The 12,236-nt window shown below is 40.9% G+C and overlaps 1 protein-coding gene across 6 annotated transcripts in view; it reads right to left on the bottom strand.

The window, feature by feature from the left end:
- Window positions 1-12,236, bottom strand: part of Rffl (ring finger and FYVE like domain containing E3 ubiquitin protein ligase) — an 84,629-nt gene that overhangs the window by 54,317 nt on the left and 18,076 nt on the right. For 4 of the 6 annotated variants that reach the window (XM_021248924.2, XM_021248925.2, XM_087191487.1 and 1 more), the window contains exon 2: window positions 7,668-7,811. In XM_021248924.2, the coding sequence (XP_021104583.1) occupies window positions 7,668-7,764 (97 nt within the window). In that variant the 5' untranslated portion in view covers window positions 7,765-7,811. Of the gene's footprint in view, window positions 1-7,667; window positions 7,812-12,236 lie in introns of those variants that run through there. The other 2 variants (XM_021248926.2, XM_087191489.1) reach the window with 1 other exon arrangement.

Here is a 12,236-nt window from a genome sequence, read left to right as displayed (position 1 = left end):
TACCATCACATCATTTCATCTGTGCCTCAGATTCCTCTACAAAAATGAGAGGCATTTTAACATGTTTCTTACAGAATCACTAAGAAGTGAATGGAAAAATATGACAGCACATTAAAGAAATGAAGAGGAAAAAAGTAAGATGTAAGATTTTTTGTTAGGCCGGGGATTTAGCTCAGTGGGGCTGTGCCTGCCTGGCTAGCAAAAGCTCCTAAGTTCTACTCCCAGTACTAAAGGAAAAAGATTTTTTGTTTAAAAATTTTTTTTAATTAAAACAGATCTAATGTTAATTCTAGTTCTGTCACTTAACTAGTTATGTGGCCTTGGACAAATTAAAATTTCCAGTCCTATTTCTGGTCTGTAAAATGGGGGGGCAGAGGGTTTACCTACAGGCTACTAAGTTCATTCATTTCCCATCCTACTCTCTGCTTCTTTTTTTTCTTAAAAATAACAAAACAAATAACAAGAGCAACAAAAAAACTTATTCACGGGCTCAATGGAGCACACCACTTTTTTTCTTTTTTATTGGTACCAGGAATTAAACTCAGGGCCTTGCAACTGCTAGACAGGCACTGAGCCGCTGAGCTACATCTCCATCCTGAGCACCCCATTTTTGATCATCAGCAAAAAAAAAAGCACAAAGCACATCTCCAATGCATCTATATTTAACAGTAAACTAGTAAACTAGACATGTACTTCCATACAAATATACTATGTTCTATCTAAACCATAATACCAAAAAGAAATGTCAAACAGTGATAAAAATATAGAAAAACTTAAAACCTAGTTCTGTTATTTCCTTTATATACCCCAAAGGAAGGTCTTTTGCATCCCTAGAATTTGGAAATTCACTTTGGAGGCCACTACACTATTTGGCAAACTGTTTAGAGACAAAAACAAATAGCAGAGTGACAAGCACTGAATAGGTGCTTAGCAAATATTGGCCTACCAGAGCTTTAAAAATTTCACATACATGCTTCAAGTTTGTCCAGAGCACAAAGTACACTCTGTCATTTCCCTTTTTCTTCAATTCCCACTGTACTTTGCCTTCACATCCCCATCACATACACATCATCAACTCCACTCCATCTACAGCAGCCCTTTCTCCTAGGTCACCACAGATGTGCTGGATAAACTGATGGCTTTTCCTAGGTCCTCTACCTTCCTGACCACTCTCCCCTTCCTTTACCTCACTTTAGATTCCCATCATCTCCTTTCAATTCCTCAGAAATAATAAGATACTTATTGCCCCAAGGGCTCCACATTTGTGATTCCTTTCCTGGCTGGAACATTCTTTCCAGCTCTTTGTAAGAAGAGGGCTCTTAAAAAAAAAAAAAAAAAAAGAAGAGGGCTCTTGGGCCAGGGATTTAGCTCAGTGGCACTGCGCCTGCCTTGCAAGCGCAAGGTCCTGAGTTCGATCCCTGGTACCAAAAAAAAAAGAAGAGGGATCCTTATCAGCCAGCCTTTAGTTCACCTTCCCTATAACACAGCTATCTGGCACACAGTGGGGACTCACTGCATTTGCATTTGTTCAAAGAATAGGTTCCACAGTAGTCGGTTAACTCCTGAATCTAGGCATCTGGCATCAGTCTGACCTTTCAGTTTCAGTACCTCATTTCTAAATGTGTGTTAGATATCCATGCCTCAATTTTAGCATACTAAGTACACTCAAAACCAAACCCTTCCACTTTTCTCAAACCAGTTCCTCCAATCTAAAATTACATGAACAATATGATCCACATTTTCTACTTCACAGCAATCTCACTCATTTGCTCCACCTGTCCAAAAATCTAATCACCCTTTGAAAATGAATTCAAATATCACTCTATCACTTCATTCCCTCAGGCATTCAATCAACCATTCATTCAACAAATACCAAGTGCCTTTTATGAGGCAGGCACTAGGTAGATACAGCAAAGAAGCAAAGTAGATGTATTCTTGTCTATTATATATGAGTCAAATAATCACACAAGTATTTAATTACAGACTAAAGAATCCAATGAAGGAAAAGTGGCAAAAACTATGAGAAAAAAATAAGCAAAGCATCAAGAAACAATCCTCAAATAATGTGCTGGCAGAATGAGATCTAACTTACAGCAGGGAGACTAGAGGGAAGGGCATGCCAGGCAGGGGGTCAGCCAAGTCCCAAAGCAGGAGACCTGCAGGCCTATCTTAGGCAACTATTACCTTCCCTTATATAGTATACTCTCTGGACTTGCCCCCAAACCTGTACTCATTTTACTAGTATTTACCTGAGAGAAAGCACACAAAGTGACCTGTATGAGGCAACACCCTCAGGAGATGGTGAGTCACATGTCTGGTACCTAGAAGTCTAAGCCAGTAAAAACTTCCAGGTGACTCTGATATACAGGCAAATTTATAAATCATATGTTCAACTACCCATCCAATAAACATACATTGACTATTCTCTTATGGAATATCTACGGTCAGTATAATTGTTTTCAAAATTGGCAGCAGTAATTCCAACCAAACTGCATGTCTTTTTGCAAAGTGACTTTAGACCCCCTACCCTTCAAGAAGTGAAGTTTATGTCTGTACCACTTGAAACTGTGACTCTGACCAAAAGAATGGAGCAAAAGTGATGATGCATGACTCCTGAGACTATGTCTAAAGGAACCATGCAGCTTTCATTTTGGTCCAGCCATTATGTAAAAGGAGCCTAATCTAGAATAATAAACAATGTGAAGTAAGATGTCCCTGCCAAAGCCTAGCAGCAAGTCCCCAGATATGTGAGAGGAGTCATCTTGAGCAATGTGTCCTCTTTCCCTGAGTTACTAATACACTGAGCCATGAGCAATAAGTGGTAGTCATTTGAGCTGGGTGTGGTGGCACATTCCTGTAATCCCAGCACTCTGGGAGGCTGAGGCTGCAGGATCAAAGTTAGAGCCCAGGGCCAGGGATTTGGCTCAGGGCCACCTCGCCTGCCTGCCTTCAATCCCCGTACCAAAAAAAAGAAGTTAGAGCCCAGCTAGGGTAATTTAGCAATTTACAACACCTTGTCTCAAAAAGGACTGGGGATATATGAAAGACCTGGTGGGTTCAATCCCCAGTAACACATAAACACACACACGGACGCGGACACACACGCACAAACACAAAAGTTGTCATTTACACCATCAAAAGCTTTAGGGCAATTTATTACACAATAACATAACTAGAACAATCATAAATTTCAAACTCTTTAGCACTCATTCAAATATTTCCCAACTTTGAGGATCAAAAAACTCTTCCTGGTCTTCATCAAAATTATCCCCCCTTGGGCCAGGGATTTAGCTCAGTGGAGCTGCTGCCTGCCTGAGTTCGATCCCCCACTACCAGAAAAAAATTATCCCTCCTTTGATTTAAACCCATTTCTCCTTAAAATCTTTGAAATTCCTGAAGAACAATTAATCAAAATCCCCCTGGCAATTATTCTTGTATTTGAAGATGGTAATCAAGCTATCTCTTAACTTTTGCTTCTTGAGGCTAAAATCTTTCCTTTTTTTAAACTTACACTGATAGGACCCAAATGAAATGTCACATGTCTCTAACAGAGATTTCCTTATGGTTCACCTTTCTATAATTTCACACACTCCCAAATACGGCAGCACCACAAAAGTTACTAGGTGATCTATATAAACCTAAGCCCCTACTACAATTCCTATGAAACCTTTTTGGGTTATTTTTTTGTTTTGGTTTGGTTTTTGGTCTCCCTGTGCAGTTCAGGGTGGCCCTGAACTCACTACGTAGCCCAGGCTGGCCTCAAACTCATAGTGATCCTCTTGCCTCCAAGTACAGGTGTGTACTACCACGCCCAGCTCTGAAACCTTTCTGTTCTTGACACTCTGCTTACTCCACCTTGTGCTACTGACTCCTTTCACTCATCTCCCTGCCCTGACACTCCAGTACAGCAGTCATTTTGAACAAAGATCAGATTTTTGAAGCACAATAGAAAGAGGCTACTGAAACTCAGGCTGCAATGGTGCACCATTAATTTCTTTTTTCATTTTTTTTTTTATCTTAAATTCTTTTTTTGGTACATTTTAGGTATACAATACATTTACATTTATCATTGGGTGCTTGTACCTATACATGATGTATCTTGGTTCTTATTTTTCCCCATTACCTGTGCGCCCTTCACCCCCTCTACCCTTCCCTATTTACATAGACTTCATTTCCATTTTTTTCCTTTTCTCATAATTCTTCCTGTCCCTTCTTTCTTTTCCCCTCCCCCTCCCACCACCCCTACCCCTTTGGGCCTTTTCTTCCTATTTCAAATTATCAATTATTCGTTTTAATCATTTCAATCCTTATTTACAGTTTCAGTTTCTCACACTAAAGAAACTATACGGTATTTACACATGCGTGTCCTATTTATTTCACTTAAGAGTATGGCCTCAATATGCATCCATTTAGCTAACAAACTTTTTTTTTTTGGTACCAGGGATCAAACTTGGAACCTTGCGCTTTCGAGGCGGGGGGGGGGGGGAGGAACCACTGAGCTAAATCCCCAGCCCCTTGCACCATTAATTTCAATGAAGGTCTCTAACCACAACTGGGGTCTTTCCATAGGTCAGGCAGGCTCCAGTACCTCTTCCTCCTACCCTGATGGTAAAAATGCCTTGTGAAAGGCAAAATCCTTAGTACACCCACCCTCTACATCCAGTACTGGAAATTGAACATAGAGCCTTCACAGTGAGCTATATCTCCAGGTCTTTTATTTTTTGTTTTGAGACAAAGTCTCCACTAAGTTGCCTAAACTGTGCTCAAATTTGCAATCCTCCTGTCTCAGCTTCCCAGAGTGCTGCTATTACAGGTGTCTACCACCATGCACAGTTTGCACTTTCCTTTTGAGAAAAGGCACCATTTATGTAGAGCCCAGATGTATATAACCACAAAGAATCTAAACAGTTGCTTTGTGTAGTCTAAGAACATGTTTTCTTTCTGAGGCTTACCTAAATACATGCTTCTATATCGGAACTGGCTCTAAAACCACTGGTGATAGTAAGACCTACTCAACACAGGGTTTTTGTATCAAATGAGGTACAGAAATAATTTTGTAAAGCACTGTAAGAATGCTAGGTAGTTCAGTGGGACAAGATTTCAGCAAGCCTTTTAAATCTTTAACTTAGAATGGTTACCTAACAGTTTTAGGTGACACATTCAGAATAGGCAGCCATGGGCTCAAGTTCAACAGATAGAAAACCAAAACATCCATCTAACAAGGGAGCATACAAATTTTTTAATGTTTCAAAGACTAATAAAGACATTTAGAATAGTGGTTTGACCCTGGGGACCCCCTTCACCCACTGTCTCTGAGGGGGCTGGCCTCTAGGCCAAGGACCGAATTCAGTCAAGGAACTCAACAGCCTAGCAGAAGTGAGAGACGAGGCTGAGGAAGTCTAAATAAGGAAGAATACATGAGGTCAAAGAGGACTTCGCATAGGAAATAAGTTCCCCAGGGGATGCAGATTTTGCTGGTCAGAAAAAGAGAAGCCACTGGACAAGGCACAGGGTCCTAAAGAGACATGGTACATCCAGGGAGCAGAAAAACAAGTTCAGTGGGGGTGAAAAGGAGAGAAATGACAGAAGGACAGGAAGACAAGATGAGAACCAGGTAGGACAGGGTCAAATGGGAAAGGCTTTACAAACCAAACCATGTAGGAAATAAGGTGCCCGAGAATCTGAAATGAAAACATCAGATTTAGCCTTTAAGAAGATAACTTCGGCAACAATATGGAGAAGATGGGAGCAGAAAAAGATTTATTGTGGAGTGACAAGCTCATCTGATAAGGGGCTGAACCAGAAGTTACAAACATCAAATTCCTAGAGGAAAAGTTACCAAAAGAGAATAGTAGTCTCTGTAACCTTTGAAGAGTGCCGGCTCTGCCTAAACTATTCACAAACAAAGTTTTAAGCCATTGGGTTGTTTAAACAAAATGTCCAGGGTTTTTTGCTTCAGGTAAATTAAAGCCACGACAAGTGGGGGTGAAGAGCCACAAGGCAAACCATGCAGTCAAAAGAGTTTAGCAACCATGCAATTAGCATATTTAGAGGATTGGAACATAAAAGAACAAACAGGAAGATCTGATGAATATAATAGAGTTCAAACATATAGAACATACAGAAATACACAGATAGCAGATAAGACAGTAGGCAAAATAATGTGCTATGTACATGTTGATTTTAAGATGCCATGTAGGTTTGTCAAGTTGGAGAAAGTTTGTGAAGATTGTTCCAGTCGGCAATAGGATATGAAGTTCGGGAGATTGCTGGGCCAGTAAAACCCAATGAGGGTAGCTGAATGTAGGGGCATATTTGGGATTCTTGGAGGGAAGGACAAAAGCCTGGCAGCATCTCAACATTTATGGAGAGTCCAAAAAGAATGTGAAAAAAGAATGGAAGGACATTCTGGAAACTCAGAAGAAAAATGAAGAGGACCACTGAGGAAAAAAGGGCTCCATGGTGCTAAATGATAGGCAAAAATTTTGAAGATGGAGGGTGAAATCGTGACATTGGGTTTGATAGTTAGGAGTTTACAGGTGATTTGCAGGAAAGCATGAGTAAGATGCTCATGGTAGAAGCTAAAATGACAAAGGCTGATGAAAGTATGTTATAGGTTCCTCCCCTCCTTACCCTTACTGAGAAACTGCTAAGTGCCAGGTGCCATGGATACAATTCTAATAAGATAAACCTCAGTTTTGAATATCCCTACCCTATGGCTAGAGTAAAAACCAGATTCTCCTGGGTACTCATCCAGCCTTGGTAAGTAAGCAGCAGCTTTGTGGCAGAAGGGACTTCTATGCTGAAACCAGCTGGCCAGGAGAGCTGGGAGGGGGCTTCAGTGAAAGATCGGCGGTGCAGTCTGAGGTGAGCGTGAACACAGACCATCTGAGGTAACTGCAAGGAGAAGCAAGGGCTGGGGATTTATTTAGCTCAGTGGTGCTGCCGCCAGCCTCTCTCAAGCGCAAGAACCAGAGTTTGAAGGAGAAGCAAACTCTGAAGGGGATGACTACCTAGGGATAGGAGAATCTGCCTCTTCAGTGGAAGTTAAAACACTTAGAGGTGGGCCAGGGATTTATCTCAGTGGTGTCGCTGACTGCCTCACAAACTCAAGGTCCTGAGTTCGATCCCCGGTACTAAAAAAAAAAAAACATTTAGCAGTGAAATGGAGTGGGGAGATAGGGCAGGGGCCTGAGAGAATCAGAGATATGGGAGGTCCTTCACAATCCCTTAAAATAGAAGACGGGTGAAACGGACTGGCCAGATTGTGCTCCCACATTTTAGTATTCACAGTTGGCTAGGAAGGTGAGCAAATGTGTTCACATCTCTTCTGTTCATAATGGTTTAGTGAAACCAAGCTGTTTCTCAGAAGACACAAAAAGGACAGGAAAGAAAAAAAACAAGAACAAAAGATGGATAAAGCTGTAAACCTAACTCGTTTGGCTTCTTTAAGGTTTATACAATCAATGGTCTAATTAGGACTAAAGCCACATTCAGATCCCAAACAAATGAAACTTTTCCTCTTAAAAACCTTTTCAAAGAGCTGAAGGGCTGGCTTTAAGGTATCCAAATTGACAAAGTACTAACCCACTTCTGAGAATTGTGTATTTCCCCAGTTTCTACCCCCAGCTTACTCTAAAGAAACCAAGAAAACCGTCTGGGGTTACCTGATTTTGCCTGTTTCAAAACATTGCCATAGTAGGCAGCAAGCTGCCGCCAGCTCCTGCGTCTGAGGTTGTGGGACCCGTGTTCAGATGAGATCATCTCAGGAACCAACAGGAGCAGCTTTCACGCAGAGTGAATGGTGCCGCCTGGGGACATATCTTTGGTAAGCAAGACTGCAACAGAGCAGAGCCGGTTACCCAGGGCAGTGCTGACTCACGCTAGGCAAAACTCCTATTTCCCAAACAACTCAGCCTGAGCCAACTGCAAGCAACTGCAATCTACAAAAGAAGAGGCACCCCACTGATTGTTTTAAATCAAGGGCTGTTTACTGGAGGCAGGTAAACCTCATTCCCCTGCCGCCGGTAACTCAGCAGCCTCTGGAACCCTTACCAAACTGGCTCCAGGGGCCAGCTTCCAAAATTTCATCTGGGGTTCGGGACAGCAAGATTGCTGCAGGCAGCAGGCTCATAGGTCTGAAGATTTTCCCAGGAGGGTGATACAAAAGTCACTTTGCATTTACGAATTGAAACACCTGGGTCAGTGACCTCAGGAATGGCTCAGTCATCCAACTAGTCAAATCGTTAGGGTGACTGTTTGTCAGCTCTAACCAAACTCACACTTTTTTCCCTACTAGGCCTCCTCGGACCTATCTATTTCCTTAGGCACCCTAGACTCCTCTCATTAAGACAGAAAAACTGCAGGATTTTTTTTTTTTTTAATCAGCCACCACAACCTCTATGCTAAAGCTAAATCATCCACCATCATACCTGCTGGATGAATAAGGGATACAGGAGGCTGTGAAAATCGCCTTAATACTTGCTCTTAAAAAAAAATCCCTAAATGAATGTCAATTCTCATTTATTAGCTTGCTTATTAAAAAATCAATTCTAGAACGAGTGGCTCATCAACAGCTATTCATTATTATTGAATTTGTCCTGACAGGCAAAATTGGCACTAGTGTTATACAAAGAAAACAAAAGATCAAGCCTTTGCTATCTGTGTGTTTTAATCTGATGAGAGAAACTGAAGTTTATCAGATCTTTCTGTTCTCTGCTCACAGTATGTGAGGGTTCCCTATGGCCATCAGCTATTTCTTGGCGGGGGAATTCAGGGCTGCTACACCTAACCTCCTCCATCTTTCAAAATTGCATGAACTCTGGATGTAGCTGCCAACCCAGCTACTGATTCAATAAATGTTAGCTTAATTAAAATGTACATGCAGACAGAATTGGAGGGTTTAAAAAAAAAACAAACAACAATACTATTTAATTCTATTCAAGGGGCTAGTTAAAAAAAAGTCCGTTACCCAAATCATAATTCTCCTTAACTACATTATTCCAGGATAGCCATTCTCATTCTGGGCTTTTATAAGGCATTATAAAATGTACCCTGTTTTTTCTCCCCTTCAGTGTTTTCTATTCAGAAAATGGCTGTGTAAAGAAAGTTTCCCTGCAGGGTGTGTTAATCAGTCCTTTTCAAATGATAAAAGCATCTTTACAGCAGCTGACAACCATTATCTCATGGACCACACTTTAAAAATTATTTCTGTAGTTGACAATAAGTCACAGACATTCTAATATGAAATAACTCTCAAGATACAAATATGGCACCTCCTTTGGGGGAAAAAAATCCAATGTTGTTAAAAAAGCTTCGGGCTTAGACTACATTAGTAAACTTTAAATAAGGGAGAGAAAATCCAGACAGTACAGGGTCTAGAAAGTAAATATGAGTTACATGAGGAGCGACTGAGGATTAGAGGCAATGAAGTCCACAAATCTGCTCAGACAGACACCATTCAGGAAGTTAGGAGAACTATACTGAAGTTTGTCATTTCCCTCTCTGGGATTCTGACAGTTTTAACCAGTTTCCCCTAAATACAGCCATACTCCATCCTAGTTCCTTCTTTTAGACTGACAAAGTTAAACAGATTGTTTAGAACTTGTAAAAGATGCCAATTTGAGCCAGGCACAGTAGCACATGCCAGTAATCCCAGGATTTTTTTTTTTTTTTCCTCAGACAAGGTCCCATTATGTAGTTCAGGCTGGCCTTGAACTCACTATGCAGGCCAGGCTGGCCTAGAACTTGTAGCCATCACCTCAACTTCTCCACCACACAGGGCCAATAGGAGGATCTTGAGCCCAAGAAACAGCTGGGCTACATAGCCCAGAGAGACCCTGTCTCAAAAAGAAAAAAAGAGATGCTAAATCTGAACTAATGGCTTCTGGCACTTGAGGTTTTATGAGGTGATATGAGAATTTTAATAATATGAGGTTATATGAGAAGTAAGAAAAACAACTAGATTTGTGATTAAGGTCTTTCAATACATATTTTTAATGCAAGTAATTCACTACCCAAAGGTATTTATAGGTTTATTTTTTTGTGAGTGGTCACAACAAATATTTAATGAATGTGTGTGTGTGTGTGTGTGTATACTAGTATGTACAAATATAAAAGTAAAATTTCCACACATCCACATCCATCGTTCTTCTTGAAAAGAAATACGTAAAACTCTATAGTCCACATTTGGGGGTTTTATTTTTCCCCCTGCAACAGATCTCAATACTTTAAACAAGAAGGTATCAAAGGAGAAATTAAAATATTCACTTCTTAATATTCTGTGGTCTTCCAAATACATAGAAAACTAACAAATACAAAAAGAACTGGAAGGGTAACACAACCAGGGAGGGACCCATGACAGAAGCCAGGCTCAAGGAGCCATTCTTAGCTTCATCCATACATGACTTTTGTTTTGTTTTGTTTGGTACTAAGGATCGAACTCAGGTCCTTGTGCTTGCAAGGCAGGTGGCAGAACCACTGACCTAAATCTCTGGCCCCCATACATGACTTTTTAACAATTACATATTCAAATATTACTTGATAAGTTAAAATTCAGTTAAAGTTTTTAATTTTTTATTATTTAAAAACTAATCTTTTCCAGGCCAGGGATTTAGCTCAGTGGTTTCACGGCCTGCTGCGCAAGCACAAGGACCTGAGTTCGATCCCCTGTACCAAAAAAAACACAAAAAAACTAATCTTTTCCCTTTAACATTCTTTCCTTTCATACCTCCCATTTACTTATCTACTTCCCTACTACCAGCAGCCTAAATGATACTGAGCATTTCATAGGTTTTTATGTTTTTTGGGAATTTGGTGTTTTTCTTTTAGGTTTTTGTTTTGGCTTTTTTGATACAGAGTCTCGCTATGTAGGCCCAGGCTAGCCTCAACCTTGTGATCCTCCTGGTTCAATTTCCTGAGTAGCTGGGATTATAGGTGTGTGTCACTACTCCCAGCTTGGATTGTGTTTTGAGAGACAGGTCACAGCTATTTTCTCTAAGTTCTACTCAGAATAAAACGATATTTTTTCAAAGACCACCAAGTTGAACAAAAGTCACACTGAGCAGGTCCTAGACATTAGTTCCCTCACCCACAGGAACCATAAGGAATTTAACTGTCGAAATGCTATTGTTGGTTGGGCCATTATTTTATTCAAGCCTCCAGAGACAATTATCTTAACTACTAATAAGGATTTTAGCTGTCACAGTCAGTCTTGTTACATGGAGACATTTTCACACCTGAGATGCAGTACAAGGGGCTTAATGGAATTTTTATGGCTGTGAAAATTAAAGTTCTCTTGACTCAACAGAGTAGTTAAGTAAAATAAAGGAAAAAACCTCCCTCATAGGTACAGGTTAAAAGTTGAAGCTTCTGACATCCTGATGCGGCAGGGGTTTTTTTTGTTCTTTTGGGGTTTTTTTGCTGCTGTTGCAGTTGCCCAGAAATTCAAACCATGGGATGCTATATAGCTCATATGTCTTGAGAGGGCCTGAATGTCAACTTATCACCACACCATCAACCAGCACAGGCTCACTGTAACGTTTGGGAGCACAAACCTGCTGTATAAAATGGCCTCTCCTGGGAGACCAAGGCTGTCGCCATGGTGGAGATCATTCCATCTTGGGGCCAGGAGGACCAGGCAGTCCTTTTAATCTTTAACGAGCCACTTTCATGTCAGACATAGGAACTGACACTGCTGAGCTCAACCTGCTGCTTCATAACATTCTGCTGCAAAACAACGCCAGCGTGACACAAGGGCCCACCAGCCCAGTCTGTCCCCACTGGTACAGTTACCAGAATCTGTTCTATAAGGTAATTGTGGGCACTTTATTATCCACTACAGTGTAGTTCTTCATAGCTCACGAAAGGTATCCAATATCCAGAGTCTAGCAACTGCCTACCTCAGGCACAATGAAATACTAGATTTTTCTATGTCGGTAATTGAAAAAGTAGCAAGCATGCGGGAAAAGGAGGAATGTGAAGCTGTCGAGACACAGTCTAAGGATCTGACGACAAGACTGGGAAAAGGGAGTCAGAGACGTGATCAAATTGCTGTCTTGGGCAGCTCATTTCAAAAACCTGGAAACGGAAATCTCAGAACCATTTGATGGGTGTAATTTTCTACACAAGGCTATTTCTTAGTTTTCTTCCTGAGCTACTAATACAGAATAAAGACAGGGGAAAGGCTCCTGTCATCAAACTCCATCATCTACGCCACTCTAACAGCTCCATAACAA

The sequence above is a fragment of the Heterocephalus glaber genome, unplaced genomic scaffold, assembly GCF_053883595.1.
Source record: "Heterocephalus glaber isolate CG9 unplaced genomic scaffold, H.glaber_assembly_v1.0 deba00001564, whole genome shotgun sequence".
NCBI classification, from domain to species: Eukaryota; Metazoa; Chordata; class Mammalia; order Rodentia; family Bathyergidae; genus Heterocephalus; species Heterocephalus glaber.
Note: the sequence above shows the minus strand (reverse complement) of the source record. Positions and strands in the feature narration are given on the sequence as shown.